General features: G+C 64.2%; 1 protein-coding gene across 1 annotated transcript in view; it reads right to left on the reverse strand.

Annotated features, from left to right (window-relative positions):
- DCHS1 (dachsous cadherin-related 1) overlaps positions 1-18,603 on the reverse strand; it is a gene marked incomplete at both ends in the record, with an annotated part of 48,546 nt that overhangs the window by 11,449 nt on the left and 18,494 nt on the right. The window contains 10 exons of the mRNA XM_080358188.1: positions 9-134; positions 586-825; positions 1,097-1,931; positions 4,428-4,585; positions 5,174-5,270; positions 11,007-11,194; positions 11,377-12,396; positions 12,761-12,997; positions 14,002-14,233; positions 14,606-14,794. Of these exons, the coding sequence (XP_080214314.1) occupies positions 9-134; positions 586-825; positions 1,097-1,931; positions 4,428-4,585; positions 5,174-5,270; positions 11,007-11,194; positions 11,377-12,396; positions 12,761-12,997; positions 14,002-14,233; positions 14,606-14,794 (3,322 nt within the window). The remainder of the gene's footprint in view (positions 1-8; positions 135-585; positions 826-1,096; positions 1,932-4,427; positions 4,586-5,173; positions 5,271-11,006; positions 11,195-11,376; positions 12,397-12,760; positions 12,998-14,001; positions 14,234-14,605; positions 14,795-18,603) is intronic.

Here is an 18,603-nt window from a genome sequence, read left to right on the forward strand (position 1 = left end):
AGCCCTACCCATCAGCACGTGCTGCTCCTGCTCCTCGCGGTCCAGGACACGTGTGGTGACAATAAGCCCCGTCTGTGGGTCGATGGAGAACGGACCCCCAGACAAACCCCCATAGGACACCTGCCCGTTGGCACCTGCAGGGAGGAACACGGCTTGAGGGCAGCCCAGCAGCAACCCCGGACACCCACTTGGCTCACGGCCCTGCACTCCCCTCCCCAGGCGTCCCACCCCGGGCTCCAGGGCTGCGGGAGCGGATGAGCTCACTCCCTGGCAGGCAAAGCTGGGGCAGGGCTGTGTGGCGGAGGGAGGTCCCAGCCCAGCCCAGCCTGTGGAAGGGAACATGGGCCCAAGAACCTCCAAGGAACAACGGCCATTGTCTTGGGGAGCAGAAGGAGTTAGAGGCCCTGTTCTCATTGTCAGCTTTTCCCAGGATTTGGCCCGTCTCTCATCTCCAGGCCAGAGGATCCTTCAGCCATGCTCTCCAAACCAGGTGGGAGGGAGCGGAGCGCACCCAGTCCTGGGTGCTGCATCTCCAGAAGGGTCCCTGACCGAACTGGGCAGCTCACCCCGACCCTGCGTCCTCACCCAGGTCCCGGTCCACGGCCAGCACCTGCAGCACAGGGCTACCAGCTGGCAGGTTCTCCATGATGTGCGCTTCATACTCAGGTTTCTCGAAAGCGGGAGCCTCGTCGTTGACGTCCAGCACCAGCACGGACAGCAGCTGCGTGGCGGAGCGGCGCGGGAAGCCGTGATCCGTGGCCACCACGGTCAGGTTGTGCTGTGCCACCTCCTCGCGGTTCAGGGACCGCACGATGGAGAGCGCGCCTGCAGACACGGAGAGGGCGAGCTGGCGCGGCGCCAGCGCGGACGGTCCCCAGGACACAACGACCGCGAGCCGGCGGGTGCCGGGCGAGCCAGGGACAGCCAGGTCAAGAGACAGCAGTACCACTGACCAGGGGCTAAGCCTGGGGCTCTCTGCACCTCACATCTCCCTGCTCTGGTTTCCCAGCCCATGCCCTCCCGTGCACCACACTGCATCCCCAGGCAGCCCCGCACCCTCCTCAGCCTCCACGCTCCCACCCTGCAGCTCCCTCACCGGTGCTGGGGTTAAGGTGGAAGCGGCTGTCACTGTTGCCTGCTCGCAATGAGTAGCTCACACGTCCGTTCTCTCCCAGGTCGTTGTCCTGGGCCACCACATGCAGCGCCACGAAGCCCGTCGGCTGATCCTCCATGACGCTGACAGCAGCAGGCGAGAGGAACACGGGCGCGTTGTCGTTCTCGTCCGTCACAAACACGCGGGCCGTGACGGCCGCCGAGCGGCGCTGGCTCACGTTGCGCGCCTGGTCCGTGGCCTCCACCACCAGGAGGAAGGAGGCAGCGGCCTCCCGGTCCAGGCCCTGGCGGAGGCTCAGCAGCCCCGAGCGGCCGTCCAGCTGGAAGGGAGCCCCGGCGGGCTCCTGGTGCAGCAGCGCGTAGCGCACCTGGCTGTTGGGACCCACACCGTCCCCGTCCAGCGCCTGGAAGGTGAAGACGGACGAGCCAGCCTGGGTGTTCTCGGGCACCACGATGGTGATGGGGTCTTCGGGGAAGGTGGGCGCCTGGTCGTTGCAGTCCTGCACGTGGATCTGTACCAGCACCAGCCGGCTGGAGGGATAGCCGTGCTGTGTGTCCTCAGCACTCACCTGAAGCACGTGCCGTGCCCCAGCCTCATAGTCCAACTCCTGGGCAGCATAAATCTCTCCTGTCACACTGTCGACCACAAAGGTGCCGTCCCCACCACCTCCTACCACCGTGTAGGTCAGCTGTCCTCGTGCAGGGGCATCTGCGGGTGCCACTGAGCCGATCACGGACCCCGGCTTGACCCCCTCGAGGGGCTGCAGGGTCAGCACGGTGGCGTCGGGCCGTGGCAGCACCCGAGAGGACGGCAGCACCTGCGGGAGAGGAGCAGTGAGGGGCAGGCGCCGTGCGTCAGGAGGTCCTGTTGGGCAGCCAGGGGACAGGAGGACACGGCGCCTGCAGAGAGCAGGCGTCAGGAGCCAAGATCTCAGCTCTTGTGGCCTAACAAACGAATAGCAACCCGAAAAACATACTAGGAATGAGCACAGATTTGACAGGGTGAAAGACGAGCCTCACCTGGGGAGCCAGGGCGAGTAAGGACAGACAGAGCTGCTGACCGGGCAGAGGCTCAAGGGGATCTTATGAAAGTTCATCAGTGCCTGCAGGGAGGGTGCAGGAGGACAGAGCCGGGCTGCTCCCAGCGGGTCCAGTGCCGGGGCAGAGGCCACGGGCACCAGCTGGAACGCAGGAGGTTCCCTCTGAACATCAGAGAAATGTTTTCGGTGCGAGGGTGACTGAGGGCTGGCACGGATTCCCCAGAGAGGTGGTGGGGTCTCCGTCCTCGGAGACCCTCAAAAGCCACCTAGACATGGGCCACGGGCTCTGGGTGGCCCTGCTTGGGCAGCGTCGCTGGACAGGACGAGCACCTCGGCCTCCGCGAGCCTGTGATGGCGGTGCGCGCCGCAGGGGCAACAGGCGCCAGCAGAAACAGCTCTGTACAACGTGAGCAAGAGTGGGCGAGAAGCGAGGTAACGCTCGCCCAGACGAGAGGTACCGAGAAGGAAGATAACCCAGTACGACTCGAAGATAAGGAAATACTATCACTGCTTTTATTAAAGGTACTGAAGTTAATGTGGGGATGAGGTGTACCTGCGGGTGCAAGACAGGATGCATGAGAAGCAATAGTGTTATCTGAAGGGAAAATGTATTGAAGAACCCAGTGCAAGTCAAGGAGCTGGGGGAAAGAGAATACAGCAAATCTGCCAGCCCAGAGAGGGACCAAAACTGGTGACTGTCAAGTAAATCGCTGCATTATAGCGATGCAAACAAACCCCTCGGGGACAACCAGCCTGACACCCTGGCCTCAACGCTTTGAAGGCCACAGGACAACTGCGATGACAAGAACAGTTACAGACATGGCATAAAAAGGAAACGGCATAAAACATATTGTGGCAGGGCTAAAGGCAGATGTGCCGGCTAACGCAGCGCTTGTCCCCGCAAGAGCAGAGGAAACACGGTGCGTCAGCTGGCCCGGGCTTCAGCTGGGCTTTGATGCACGTGGGAGATCGCTCGTCAAGCTGGGGAAGGCACAGCGTGAACGCCACTGTATGACAGGACGGACAGACAGACTGGCTGGCTCTGGCGCAGTGATCAGCAGGTCTCCGCAGAGGTGGCTCTTGGTGCTGACATTTACTTTCGATAGGTGCAAGGGCAAAAGAAAGCCGAGCACGTTGTGAACGTGCTGCTGATGGTAGAGGGCACTGCCAGCAGAGAGAAGCGGCAGAACACCGAACAAGGAGTCAGCTGGCCTTGGGAACCGCATGAACAGGGACGGGAAGATGTGAACCAGGTACTGTGACAGTGCCCTGACTGGGGGAAACCGCGGTCTCTGCTGTAAAAGGAAGCTCATTACTAACGGCAGAGAAAAGCCTTGGCTGCCCGGGCCAATAACCAGGCAGTGAGTGCCGAAGTCACACAGCGCAGGGCGCCCTGCGTGCCAGGAGCGCCGCCTTCAGCAGGTGCTGGAAGAACGGGTGAGACCCCCTGCAGTGCTGGTCCAGCTCTGGGTCCTCAGCACAGACACACATGGAGCTGTGGAGAGGGGCCAGAGCAGCCCCAGCAATGACCCGAGGCTGGAACAGCTCTGCTGGGGACAGGTGAGAGAGCTGGGGTGTTCAGCTGGGGAACAGAAGCTCCAGGAGACCTTAGTGCGGCCTTTCCGGACTGAAAAGGGGCCGATGAGAAAGATGGGGACAGACTTTTGAGCAGGGCCTGTTGTGACAGGACAAGGGGTGATGGGTTAAACTAAAGGAGGGAGATTCAGGCTGGATATAAGGAATTGTTGCCCTGAGGGTGGTGAGAGCCTGGCCCAGGTTGGCCAGAGAGGTGGTGGATGAACCATCCCTGAGACATCCCAGGCCAGGCTGGACGGGCTCTGAGCACCCTGAGCTGTGACCGTGTCCCTGCTATGGCAGGGGGAACTGAGGAAGCTTTGAAGGTTCCTTCCCATCCAAATGATTCTATGATCCTAATTAATGCCTCCGTGCAGGGAATCTCTGCAGCAGCGTATCTAGGACAGGGCTGACTGTTCAAGTCTGGAAACGACAGCAGTGCTTACTATTAACGCTGTTGACCTCTTTACAAATGAGAACATGCCCAGGGCAGATGGACGCGCCCTGTCCCGTCCCAGGTTCTCCACAGAGGTTTTAGGGCTGGATCAACAGCTGAGCAGGGGCAGCGGGTGCCCCGGGACAAAGGTGCTGGAGGGTGAGAAGGAGGGGAGGAAGGCTTCAGGTAGCTGGACGGTGACCTCCAAGAGGCGAGTGAGCGGTAGATGGTGCAGGGACGAGAGGAGCTGGGGTGCTGCGTACCTGAACGCGAATGATGGCCGACGTGCTGCGAGGCGCCGCGCCCCGGTCACTGGCTGTCACGGTGAAGAGGTACTCAGCACGGTCAGCCCGCCGCAGAACCGCGGCCGTGCGCAGCTCTCCAGTAGCCACGTGCAGCGTGAAACGCTCTGCCCAGGCTCCTGCAGGAAGAGGGTGAGGTGCTGCGGCAGCGGCAGAGAGCAGGGAGCGCAGGGCAGGGTGGGACGGAGGGAGCGCACGGCAGGGTGGGACGGAGGGAGCGCACGGCAGGGTAGGACGGAGGGAGCGCACGGCAGGGTGGGATGGAGGGAGCGCAGGGCAGGGTGGGATGGAGGGAGCGCACGGCAGGGTGGGATGGAGGGAGCGCAGGGCAGGGTGGGATGGAGGGAGCGCACGGCAGGGTGGGATGGAGGGAGCGCACGGCAGGGTGGGATAGAGGGAGCGCACGGCAGGGTGGGACAGAGGAGGGAGCGCAGGGCAGGGTGGGATGGAGGGAGTGCAGGGCAGGGTGGGATGGAGGGAGCGCAGGGCAGGGTGGGACAGAGGAGGGAGCGCAGGGCAGGGTGGGATGGAGGGAGTGCAGGGCAGGGTGGGATGGAGGGAGCGCAGGGCAGGGTGGGATGGAGGAGGGAGCGCGGTGTGGCAGGGTTTGGGCGGTGGGCACCCACATGCCCACAGGGATGATGGCTGTGAGGCAGAGAACAGCGGCGATTAGTTCTGATTAGTTCTGATTAGTTCTCAGCTCATACCTATCAGCGAGTAGACGATGGTCCCGTTCTCGCCCTCGTCGGGGTCCTTGGCCTGCAGGGAGGCGACTAGCAGTCCCGATGGCTTCTCTTCCAGCACCTGCGGCACAGCGCGGAGCAGCTCAGTGGCACAGGGCACCCTTCAGACCGCCCCGCGCCCCTGGGCACGGCGCAGCAGCCGCACCTTCCTGCAGCAGCCCCACGCCTCGCCCGCGGCACAGACCGCCCGGCATGGCCCGCGGGCTGTGCCTGGGCTGGACAACACGGACACGTCCACAGCAAAGCTGGCGAAGGGCGTTTCTGCCTGGCCAGCCTTCCCCCCATCCTGCCCTGTTCAACAACCAGTCAGCAGCACCGGGGCCCGCAGCAGCAGCGACCCGCGGGTGACGGGAGGACACGGCTTCACCCATGTTACGTCTCTGCAGCTACAAAAATCCAGGGCTCTGTGACAGCCCTGTCTCTCTCTGCCCAAACAGATCCCCTCAGCTGCAAATGCAAAGGTGCGAGCACTGACAGGCTGGGGGGCCAGTCACCCCGCAACACGGGTGATCTGCTCTCCTCGGGTCCCACCAGCCACCCCGCAATGCGGGTGATCTGCTCTCCTCGGGTCCCACCAGCCACCCACGAGGTCTGCGATCTCTGGAGATGCAGCCGGCAGCTCTTCCTGGGCTCGGACACTTGGACTCCCGTGGCCTGTCCCTTCTGGCGTTGGTTTCTGGTCAGCGCTGCTGACCGCCGGTCCGTTGGCTCTCAAGGCCACCATTTAACCAGCAGCACCGTCAAGACATCAGCTACCCGCGTGCTCAGCTAACCCCGCGTTCCGCGGCGAGGTTCCGGCTCCCCGACAGAGCCCACGCGCACCAGCGCTGCCTGCAGCGCCTCTCCGGGACAGGTACAGAACACAACCGCGCTCCGCGCTGCCCGGCGGTTTTCGGGAGCACCCCCAGAGCCGCCGCAGCCCGCGGCACAGCCGCTTGTCCCGCAGCGCCCCGCGGGCAGCGTCGCGCTCCGCACGCGCTCTGCGGCCTCTTCCACCCCAGAGGACATCGGATTCACTTCCCGAGGTCTCAGACCTCACGCTCCCGTCCCTCCCGCACACCCCGCGGCACCACTCATCCTCGCAGCTGCGCTGGGTGATCTCTGTGCGGCACCGCCTCAGTGCATCTACGAAAAGGACAAACGGAATCCGAGCGAGAGCGGAGGGAAGGGCCGCGAGTGCTGGCGCTGCTGCACAAGCCGCTGGCACCGCGCTGCGGCGCCGGGGGAGGCCGGCGGAGCCGCGCATTCAGCCAGGCCGAGCGCAATGTGACTGCGCTCTGTAAACACTGCGCAGCGCAGGGAAATTCCAAGGACAGAGAAGAGCTATTTAAGCAAAAACACAATATTGGCACAAGAACAAATAAGTATAAAGTGGTCAGAAATTAGTTTAGGCTGGAAATGGAGAGACGGTTTCAAACTACCAGATCAAGGAATCTGGAACAGCATTTCGAAGCAGTGATGGAGGCAGAAGACCTAAATATAGCTTGTCTGTTTGTGAAAAGGAGTGTCTGCGTGGACACCTCCACGTGGGGCCGCGCTCAGGAGGCCGCTTCGACCCCCGCCCCGTAACAGGCTAACCATCCTCACCCCCAACCACCCTGATCACCCTCCTCCCTAACCATCCTCATCCCTCCTCCCTAACCACCCTCATCCCCCTCCTCCCTAACCACCCTCATCCCCCTCCTCCCTAACCACCCTCATCACCCTCATCCCTAACCACCCTCACCCCCAACCACCCTGATCACCCTCACTCCTAACCACCCTCATCCCTAACCACCCTCATCTCCAACCACCGTCATCCCTCACCCCTAACCATGCTCATCCCCCTCATCCAGGACACGAGGGGCTCCTGCTTCGCGTGTGTGGCCACGCTCCCCGTCCACAGGGAACGAACCCATCTGAGGACAGCGGTGACTCAGCAGAGGAGTCAGATGAGCAGCATCCACAAAGGCTCCATGTCCAGATGCCATTTCAGACGCATAAACAGAGCGATAAACAGCAATAGAGGCGGTCTTGCCTCTGCAAAGCCTCAGTAAAGGGCCACCAGGCGGGCTCGCTCCGGGTCAGACGCCCGCCCTCAGGAGGGCTGCTGCAAACCGCCCGGCCCGAGGCCGCAGCGCCGTCTGGGGCGCTGGCACAGCGCTGGCACAGCTCTGGCACAGCGCTGGCACAGCGCTGGCACAGCTCTGGCACAGCGCTGGCACAGCGCTGGCACAGCTCTGGCACAGCGCTGGCACAGCGCTGGCACAGCTCTGGCACAGCTCTGGCACAGCGCTGGCACAGCGCTGGCACAGCTCTGGCACAGCGCTGGCACAGCGCTGGCACAGCTCTGGCACAGCGCTGGCACAGCGCTGGCACAGCTCTGGCACAGCTCTGGCACAGCGCTGGCACAGCTCTGGCACAGCGCTGGCAGCAGCTGGCAGCGGATCCCCAGGAGAGAAAAGAGCCAGGTGCACGTGGGGCAGCCCCGCGGACCCCAGCAGCCTGGGAACGGCGCGTCGTGAGACACACATCGCGGTTTCGTTCAGCAGCCTTTGACGGGTCTTCTTCTTTCCATGAATTCATCTAATTTTGAACCCATGCAACTCCTGACAACAATTTCACAATTTAATTATGTTCTGCATGAAAAAGCGCTGCCATTGTCTATTTTAAACCTGCTGCCTGGTCCTTTCTTACGAAGCCGCCCAGGTTTGGTACTGTGAAGAAAGAGCAGTTCACAAAACCGCCCGTTCCCCGGGCGCTCTCGGTGCCGCTCCCTGCACGCCTCGGTTACATCCCGCAGCGCCTCCCGTGCCACGGAACGTTCAGGTACTTCTTTCTTCACAGAAACCGTTATCTACAGGAGATCACGCGGAGGCAGGAGCGCGTGCAGAATCTGAGGTGCAGGGTAACGACCTTTTCTTTCATTCTCTGCTCCTTTCCCACTAAAACTCAGCACTGGATTTGCCTTCAGCCCGCGGCCGAGCCCCGGGCGGCGTCTTCACAACACATCCATGGCAATGCCCCGGTCTTCTCCCCGAGCGTAAGCAGCCAGGCCAGAGCCCACCACCGTGTGAAACTCAGGCTGCTGTTTGCCACGTGCATCACCTTCCATCTAGAAACAGCAAACTTGTCTCCCGTCTTCTTTCCTGACTGAGCACTACAACAAGATCCTTCTACAGTTTTTCACAGGGACCCCTCACCTTTACCACTGTAAACAGACCAGTAACATCAACCAGCCGTCGCCTCTCTGGAGGAGACATGAAAATGCCAGCTCGCAAGGACAGCAGCTGCAGGCCCCAGCAGTGACAGCCCCGCTCTCTGAAAACAAACGCTGCTCCCTTTCCCAGGGACCATTCCCTGGCAGGACCCACTGCTGGAGCAGCCCCGGTGCTGCCCGTGTCAGCAGCGCGCCGGACCAGCCGTCCTGCAGCCCCGTGCCCGGGGCGCCCGCGAGCTGGTGCGGAAAGCTGCTGGCACAGAAGCTCCCTCTGCTTTGCCTAATGAGCGTTGAGATGAACTCTTCACGGAGCAAGTCCGCAATAAACCACTGAGCTTTGCATTGACCATTCCATTTCTACTTTTCCCTCCAAGCCTTTCTTCTACATCTCATGATTAACAGTGGCTTCTTCCCGTGCTTCGTCCTTCTCTGCCAGTGTTTCGAGCAGGAGAGCTTCAAACCCAAGTGCTCAAATATTGGTTTAGTTCAAAACTCCCACAGCTGCCCCAGGACTCCAGATCTGTCCCAGCCTTGCTCTGTCCCCCGAGGGCCACGGACGCTATGTGGTGCGTTTGTACGAGACAAGCCCTCCTGAGCTCTATCGGGGCACTCCCGGCACCTCCGCCCCGAGCTCTGGGATCGCCGGCGGAGGCTGCTGTGCGAGCGCGGGCGGGTGTCCCTGCGCGGGACACGGGACGCAGCACGCACGGTGCCAGCAGCGCCATTCTGCAGAGCCTGTTCAGCCTCGGCAATGCCACTGCTGGCTGGCCCCTGGCTGCAGGGTGACAGCAGCCAGAGCCCTGCTCCGACAGAGGACAAGGCCAACTCTGCCTTCCTCTGCCTCCACCAGCCCGGGAGGTGCCTTCACCCAGGCCAGCACCTGCCAGGCAGGTTTGCGAGCAGAAAGCACCAGCTGGACGTGCAGGAAGGGGCTGGCCAAGGGACGGCTGTGACCTGTGATGGGAAGGTTGTAAGTAATGAACAGGGAAGGCCTGATCGAGCTGTGGCATCCCCAGAGTCCTGTGCTGGTGGCCACCCAGATGTGGCGGCGGCCCGCCGGTACAGCCTTGTCTGCTCCGACCCGCCCCTGCGGCGCGCGGCCCCGGCACAACCCGCGGCAGACACGGGCGGCCGCCACCGCCATGGATGGAACCCAGCACAGTGCAGGTGGCTTTGGGCACGCTGCCTGGAGCAAAGCAACATGCAGAGCCAGCACATCCTTCCAGCTGCAGGTCCTGCCCACTCCGCAGAGGAGGCGAGGCCAGGGCCTCGGCTGCCCGTCCTGCTCGCTGCTGCCAGCGCTGCTTGGCCAGCTCCAGCGAGCCCCCGCGTGTGCCACTGCCCAGGGGACACCGCGGAGAGAGCCCCCGCCACGTGTGCCACTGCCCGGGGAACACCGCGGAGAGAGCCCCCGCCACGTGTGCCACTGCCCAGGGAACACCGCGGAGAGAGCCCCCGCCACGTGTGCCACTGCACAGGGAACACCGCGGAGAGAGCCCCCGCCACGTGTGCCACTGCCCAGGGAACACCGCGGAGAGAGCCTCCGCCACGTGTGCCACCCCACAGGGGACACGGCGGAGCGAGCCCCCGCCACGTGTGCCACTGCACAGGGGACACCGCGGAGAGAGCCCCGGCGTGTGCCAGTGCACAGGGGACACTGCGGAGATCCCCCGCCACGTGTGCCACCGCACAGGGGACACGGCGGAGCGAGCCCCTGCCACGTGTGCCACTGCACAGGGGACACCGCGGAGAGAGCCCCCACGTGTGCCACTCCCTGGGGGACACCACGGAGCAAGCCCCCGCCACGTGTGCCACTCCCTGGGGGACACCACGGAGCAAGCCCCCGCCACGTGTGCCACTGCCCAGGGGACACCGCGGAGCGAGCCCCCGCCACGTGTGCCACTGCCCAGGGGACACCGTGGAGCGAGCCCCCGCCACGTGTGCCACTGCCCAGGGGACACCGTGGAGCGAGCCCCCGCCACGTGTGCCACTGCCCGGGGGATACCGCGGGGCAGATGCAGCAGCTGAGACGGGGGTGGAGGGTCAGTCCTCACCCCCTTTGTTGAGCAGCACAGACACGGCCGGGTCTGCAGCGCGCTGTGCCCGGTGACCGCTGCCCCCACACAGCCGGGGGGAAAGCTGGGCTAAGAACAGCTGGGCAGCACTTTCTCGACCTCTCAGAAAGCCGAGTGCCTATAACAAAAGTCCTGAGACCTGGAAGTCAATGGCACCCCGAGCCTCCCTGCTCACAAGCGTTTTAGCCCTGTCTCTGCTGTCTCGTTAGGGCTCCCTTGCAGGCGTGTGTGAGCCGCGAGCTCCTGCCCGCTGCCCAGCCCTACCGGTTCCGGAGCCCTCCGCAGTCCCCACTTGCTCTGTGCACAGGGACGTCCGCATTTCCCGAGGACACGGCTGTCGTACCAGATCTCGATCAGATTCACCAGACTGCCCTGGCTGCCGCGGAGATGCAACTCGTGCCTGCTTACCTCCCACCCCAAAACTCTCCTGGGTGCCCCTGCCCCCTCCCTTTGGCCCTGCAGAAGCACCTGCCCCCGCAGCAGAGGCTATCACCGCCCCGCGCCACCAGCCTGCTGCCCCTACCTGCACCGGCAGCTCCTGACCGCTGGCCACGTGCAGGAAAGCGGGAGAGTTGTCGTTCTCATCCAGCACGGTGACATAGATGGTTCCCGTGGCACTGCGGGGTGGTGCTCCCCCATCCTGCACGATCACCAAGAGCTGGTAGCTGGACTGCTGCTCCCGGTCCAGGCTATGCTTGGTGCTGAGCTCCCCTGTGAACAAGAAGTGCGGACACAGCTCAGCCCAAAAACCTCTTTAGAGAAGAGCTTGTGCTCAGGTACGTTGCTGGGGAGCCCAGCAGGGAGGGTGAATATTCTGTTGTGGCACTGGCCTGGCCCGTGTGGCTTTTGGTGGCTTTCCAGCCAGTGCCAGCCCAGGCCAGGACGCCTCTCACCTGTCTGTGTGTGGATAAGAAAGTTGGGGTCGTGCTGGAGCAGGCGGTAGCTGAGCCGGCTGTTCTGCCCAGCATCGCGGTCACTTGCCATCACTCTCCCCACGCTGCTGCCGGGAGCCTGATTCTCAGCAACAGTGAAGAAGTAACGCTCCTCGCTCAGCCGGGGGCTGTTGTCGTTCTCGTCGGTGATGCTGATCCGCACGGTGCTGGTACCCGTTTTCCGGGCTTCCGCCCCCGCAGCGCCGCCGCCCGCCGAGGCCAGCACCGTGAGCACGTACAGGTCCCGCGTCTCCCGGTCCAGCACGCTTTTCACGTACAGCCAGCCGCTGTCGGGCATGATGCCGAAGCTGGCGGCATCCCCGTCCGCGCGCAGGTGGTAGGTGAGGGTCGCGGACTCCGCATCGCGCGCCAGGGCCCGCACCTGCAGGAAGTGCGTGGAGACAGGCACCCCCTCCCGCACCTCCACGCGGTACGTGAGCGTGTCGAAGATGGGCCCGTTGTCGTGCTCGGCTTGCACATGCACCAGCAGCGTGAACGTGGAGCTGAGCTGGGGAACGCCACTGTCTCGGGCCACAATGGCCAGCGTGTAGGCTGAGCTGGCTTCATACTGCAGGGCGCCGACCAGCCGCACCGCCCCCGACGAGCGCTCCACGCTGAAGGTGCCGTCACCTCCTGACACCAGCTCAAAATTCACCTGCGCGTTGGCGCCGCTGTCGCGGTCCTCGGCCTGCAGAGAGTACACTGTAGTCCCGGGCTCCGTGGCCTCCGGCAGCAGAATTGAGTCCGAGGGGGCCGGGAACAGTGGCGCGTTGTCGTTCACGTCTGACACAGAGATTTTCACGCGTGTGTTGCTGTAGGCAGGAGGCGAACCGCTTCGGGCCTGCACGTCCAGAACGAGGACGGGCTGGGACTCGTGGTCGAGAGGCAGGTTGGTGCGGAGCTGCCCGGAGGCAGAGTCAATGGAAAAGTAGCCATGAGGATCCCCCGAGGAGATGGAATAAAAGATGTCATCAGCATGACCTGCGGACAAGGAAATGGAGACAGGAAGAATGATCGGTGCACCTGGGTCCCCCCGTCAGAGCCCCGGGCAGCGCCGCGCCGGGAGCAGCGTCCGGCAGGCGCCGGCCGGGGGTGCGCAGCAGCACTGTGTACAGGTGCTTCTGTGCACAGATTACGCACAAGTGTGTGTGTACACACATCCGTAAGCACGTCAGAGCATGCACCGAACTGAGCGACGATCGCGCGGGTGCACGTTTGGATGCACGTGCCCCCGTGCGGGCGTGAAGCTCCAGACAGGGCTGTTCTGTGGGCAGCCTGGTGCTGGACCTTCAGGATGACTCTGAGACAGGGAAGGTGGCTGTTTGCAAAAGGGACTGGCCCGTACCTGGAGGGTTCTGGGCCCGGACAGCCCCCACGCTGGCTCCCTGCAGCACGTCCTCGGGCACTGTGAAGAAGTACTGAGCTTGCTCAAAGACAGGGGGAGAGACCGTGCCCTCCACGATGCTGATGTTCACCCGCGCGTTGGGCTGCGCCTGCAGGCCCCCGCCGTCCTGCGCGGAGATCACCAGCTGCACCAAGGTGTTGGCTTTGCCACTCAGGGACCACGAGAGGGAGATGACACCTAGGGAAGAAAGCAGCCCAGAGGTCACTGCTGCCACCCGGCACCAAGGGAACAGGCCAGACCACAAGCTTGAAAGACAGACCAAAGGGGCAACAACATGCGCTGCAGGAGGGAGCTCACCATGAAGAGCAGGAGTAAAGAGCAACCCTCCTTGGCAAGTCTCCTCACACTCTCCTTTCCAACCTCAAGGCCAGCCCCAAGCTAAGCGGTGGTGAGGGAGGGGGGAAATGGCCCAGAGGGCAGGTCTTGGGAGAGGTAAAGGGGGGAAACGAGCTTCCAGTGTGGCGGGGGCCGCAGCACAGCAGGTGGGATCCGGGCTGTCGGTGAGGCCCCTGGGGGAAATGTAGGACCGAAGAGCTATCCTGGACACCTCCATAAAGGAGGGCCCTGCGTCAGGACGGCTGTTCGGCCTGTCTCACCCCAGTCACGTTCTGGGAACTTGGGAACCACTGTGGAGAGACACCGGCGCCTGTGCTGAGCACAGGACACCTTCCTGTCCTCCCGAGAGCCCCGGCACCACGTGCTCCCGCACCCACCGCCCGCAGGCACCGCTCTGGCCTTGGTGGCCAAAGCAAGGCAGACCCGGCGCAGCCACGGGAAAGGCGAGCGCCACAGAGGGCTACAGGGAAGGAGAGCAAACCGAGCGGGGCAGAGAAGGGAGCTGCGCAGAGACAAGAAACGAGGCAGGACACAGCCTGATGGGGCGAAGCAAGCAGCACGCGGTGAGTCAGGGATGAGGAGTGAGGGAGAGGTAGGGAGGCGGCACAAATAAATGAGGAATAGAGCAGGGTGCAGAAACGAGAGGTCAAGGGCTGAGACGGGGAAGGGGCTACCAGAGGCTCAAGACGCCGAGACAGGGCAGACGCGGCAGGGGGAAGTGCGGACGTGTCCAGGCGGCAGGGTGCACTGCTGAGGTGGCCAAGCAGTGACCTGCGGGCTGGCCCTGCCCTGCCCGCGTCCCTGCTCTGACTGCTGCCTTGTCTGGCTGCCCCGAGCTCGCTCACCTGTGTCCTTGTTGAGCGAGAAGAGCGGGGGCGAGTTTCCCAGGACAATGCGGTAGGTCACCTTTCCGTGCAGGCCCTCGTCCTTGTCGTGGGCAGTCACGCGCAGCACGGCCGTGCCCGGCATGCTCTGCGTGCTGATGCTGGCAGCGTACTCCAGCGGGTAAAACACCGGGCGGTTGTCGTTTATGTCCTCCAGGAAAACCTTCACATACACCATGGAGTTCAGGCCACCCTGTGGAGGGACCAGATCAGAGATGGTGCAAAGAACAGGGGCAAGGACAACAGCATCTCTACAGTATTGGTGATAGGACAAGAGGAAACGGCCTCAAGCTGTGTCAGGGGAGGTTTAGATTGGGTATGAGGAAAAACATTCTTCACGGAAAGGGCTGTGGGGCACTGGAACAGGCTGCCCAGGGCAGCGCTGGAGTCACCACTTTAAAAGGCGTTTAGACGAGGTTCTCAGGGACACGGGTCAGTGCCGGAGTCAGGTTATGGTTGGACTTGATGCTGAGGGTCTCTTCCAACCGCAAGGATTCTATGACTCTATCTCCTGCGCGGTGCTGACTCAGCAGCACGGCCTCCCTGCCGCCTGTCCAGCGCTCACCCCATCCACCGCAGTGACGGTGAAGTCGTATGCAGACGTGCCCTCATCGCGGTCCAGAGGCTGCACGGTGCACAGCTGCCCCGTGTGCTTGTCGACGCTGAACTGCGTGGGGACAATGCTGACGATGCCAGAGCCAATGGAGTAGGAAAGGGAGCCAAACGTGCCGCTGTCTGCGTCTGTGGCTGTCACCTGGATGAGGGAAGACACCACATGAACAGGGCGACCGTCACAAGACCACCAGCCCGACACAGCCCATCACCACGTCCACAGCCCAGTGCTGTCTCTGTCCTCCTCTTGCGCCCCCGGGGCCACATCCACGACCCAGGTCAACAGACCTGACTCAGCAAAGGAAAGGGCCACATGGGGAGGGGGTGCAGAAAGGCCAGGCCAAGGATGCAGCAGCCAAGCCGCATGGCAGCCAGCGGATGGCCAGCCGGGGACAACCCACGCGGTCACAGCAGCTGCCCTGGCCCCCTGCTCCTTTTCTGCAAAGACACTTAGGGTGCGAAGGAAAACAGCCCCTTTTCACCATGGCCCTGGCGCCGTCCTGCTCTGCCAGCTCCGTGCCCGGTAGCCCTGGACTCAGAGGATGACTGAGGCGGCGCCCAGGGACAGCCAGGGCCACACGAATTGCATTAGCAGTTACAGACGCAGCGGGAGGACTGGAACTGCTCCCTGCTTGCAAGGCCCCGGGTCCTCCCCGCGCTCCTCGCGGAGCTCAGGTCAGCAGAAAGCAGCTCCTTCCCCGGCCGCAGCACCGCGGCCCGCGGCCCGTCCACCAGCTGGGAGCTGCGCGGAGAACAAAGCCGGAGGACGGAGCCAGCAGCGAGGCAGCTGGGCCAGGCCGGGTGAAGTGGAGTTCAGGCCTCGTCAGCCACAGCTCCTCCCAGCAGCAGCGCTGGGGCCGCGGCTCCCGCGAGCGAGCGGCGCAGGAACGCTGCTCGCGCGCCAAGGAAGGGCCCGGCTGGGGGCTCCAACGGCGCTTTCCTCCGGGCCGGGCCCCCAGCCCCAACCGCCCCCCGCCGTCAGACGGGGAGGAACAGCGAGAGCGCAGAGAACAGCTGGGGCGGGAGAAAAGAGTAAATCAGGTAGAGCTGGGACCTCCCTCTCTACGCACTGTATGCTCTGCACCCAGGAGGGCAGGCGGAGCCCCAGAGCCCCAGGGGTTCTGCACCCAGGAGGGCAGGCGGAGCCCCGGAGCCCCGGTGGGTTCTGCACCCAGGAGGGCAGGCGGAGCCCCGGAGCCCCAGTGGGTCCTGCACCCAGGAGGGCAGGCGGAGCCCCGGAGCCCCGGTGGGTCCTGCACCCAGGAGGGCAGGCGGTGCCCCGGAGCCCCGGGGGTCCTGCACCCAGGAGGGCAGGCGGTTCCCCAGAGCCCCGGTGGGTCCTGCACCCAGGAGGGCAGGCGGTGCCCCAGAGCCCCAGTGGGTTCTGCACCCAGGGAGGGCAGGCGGTGCCCCGGAGCCCCGGTGGGTCCTGCACCCAGGGAGGGCAGGCGGTGCCCCGGAGCCCCGGTGGGTCCTGCACCCAGGAGGGCAGGCGGAGCCCCGGAGCCCCAGTGGGTCCTGCACCCAGGAGGGCAGGCGGAGCCCCGGAGCCCCGGTGGGTTCTGCACCCAGGGAGGGCAGGCGGTGCCCCGGAGCCCCGGTGGGTCCTGCACCCAGGAGGGCAGGCGGAGCCCCGGAGCCCCAGGGGTTCTGCACCCAGGAGGGCAGGCGGTGCCCCAGAGCCCCGGTGAGTCCTGCACCCAGGAGGGCAGGCGGCGCCTGCAACACACCCTCACCAGCCATCCTGCCCTGCCGCCCGTGGTCTGGGGGGAAGCCCGAGGGGAGAAGCTGAGAGCACATCTGCAATGAGCACCATGCTCCTGTACAGAGAACCTGCTCCTCAACCCCGCCGCAGCTGCCAGAAGAAGCGCCATGAAACAGGATCCCCCTTCCCTGCTCCAGCTGCAGAGCTCAGAGCCGCAGGTGCCATGGCAGCAGCCCGGCCCAAGGCGCTTTGGGAGATTGGACCCACCTGCCTCCCCCAGTGCAACATCCGCCCCCCCCGCCCCAGCCCCTGCACTGCGGTCATTTCGGAGCACAAATCTGACCTCACTGACGTTGCTGAAACCTGTATTCAGGTTACCTGTGTTCTGACTCCACGCTGGGTGTTATTACTGGGTAACAGCCCTGCACCAACACTAGAGTCGTGGGCTCTGTCTGGCTTTCAGCTGGTAGCATTCACTGCTGCTGCAGATGGAAATGCGCCTGAAACTGGTACGCTACCACGGTGACTGCAACAGGCACTGCGTGCCAAATTAATAACTTGTTTCCTTCAAAATGGACGGGAGGTGCTCTCAAACGCACGTCAGCTGCTTTAACACACCGCACAGCAACGAGCCCTGCAGCAGAGGAAGATGTTCTCTCTAGGCGCCTCAGGCCAGGGGCTCTGGGGCTTCTGGGACAGCCCCACGTCCCCACCCCAACCGCCTCTGATGCAGCCGTGCTGCGACACCCCGGCGGATGCTATCTGGAGATCCAGCTTCCGCCGCAGGCGCCGCCTCAGGATTTGGGAACGGGGAGAATCAGATGAGCTCTCACCGCTGAGCAGCACAGCACCACCTCTCTGGCACCAGAGGCATCTCCCCGCCACACTGCTTCAGGGCGCCGGCGGCGCTGCTGGCTGCGCAGCCAGGGCAAGGCACCCCAGAGGGGTTCCCCTGCTCATCTGGGGCACTCCACCTCCCCATCCCGCTGTGGGACTGTGATCAACGTCTAACACAAATCCTGCCTGTACAAGCCCGCGCAGGGCCCAAGGGAGGTCACGTCGCTGCTACACCAGCACAGGTGCACCCGCTGCTGGAGACCTGTGTCTGGTCCTAGTGTCACTGCAGGGTGGTGCTGAACTGGTGCCCAGAGAACAGCCACAGGGACAACAACCCCCTGAAGGAGCAGTGAACTGTGTCAGCTCAGCGTGGGGCAGCCGCACAGCCCAGTGGCTGCGGCTGCGGCTGCGGCTGTGGCAGTGGCTGTGGCTGTGGCTGCGGCTGCGGCTGCGGCTGCGGCTGTGGCAGTGGCTGTGGCTGTGGCTGTGGCTGTGGCTGCGGCTGCGGCTGCGGCTGTGGCAGTGGCTGTGGCTGTGGCTGTGGCTGCGTCTGCGGCTGTGGCAGTGGCTGTGGCTGTGGCTGTGGCTGTGGCTGCGGCTGCGGCTGCGGCTGTGGCAGTGGCTGTGGCTGTGGCAGTGGCTGCGTCTGCGGCTGTGGCAGTGGCAGTGGCTGTGGCTGTGGCTGTGGCTGCGGCTGCGGCTGCGTCTGCGGCTGTGGCTGTGGCTGTGGCTGTGGCAGTGGCTGTGGCTGTGGCTGTGGCAGTGGCTGTGGCTGTGACTGCGGCTGTGGCTGTGGCTGTGGCTGTGGCTGTGGCAGTGGCTGTGGCTGTGGCTGTGGCTGTGGCAGTGGCTGTGGCTGTGGCTGTGGCTGTGGCTGTGGCTGTGGCTGCGGCTGCGGCTGCGGCTGTGGCAGTGGCTGTGGCTGTGGCTGTGGCTGTGGCTGTGGCAGTGGCTGTGGCTGTGGCTGTGGCTGTGGCAGTGGCTGTGGCTGTGGCTGCGGCTGCGGCTGTGGCTGTGGCTGTGGCTGTGGCTGTGGCAGTGGCTGTGGCTGTGGATGTGGCTGTGGCAGTGGCAGTGGCTGTGGCTGTGGCTGTGGCTGTGGCTGTGGCTGTGGCTGTGGCAGTGGCTATGGCTGCGGCTGTGGATGTGGCTGTGGCAGTGGCAGTGGCTGTGGCTGTGGCTGCGGCTGTGGCTGTGGCTGTGGCAGTGGCTAGGGCTGCGGCTGTGGCTGTGGCTGTGGCTGTGGCAGTGGCTGTGGCAGTGGCTGTGGCTGCGGCTGTGGCTGTGGCTGCGGCTGCGGCTGTGGCGCCCCGGCCAGGCCCTCCTGCCCGCAGACTCCTGTGTGCTCCGTGGCACCGGGCTGGCGCCGGCGCCCAGCGCCGCAGCGCCCGACACCACCCCAGGCAGCA

Source organism: Nesoenas mayeri, assembly GCF_963082525.1.
Source record: "Nesoenas mayeri genome assembly, chromosome: 1".
Taxonomy (NCBI): domain Eukaryota; kingdom Metazoa; phylum Chordata; class Aves; order Columbiformes; family Columbidae; genus Nesoenas; species Nesoenas mayeri.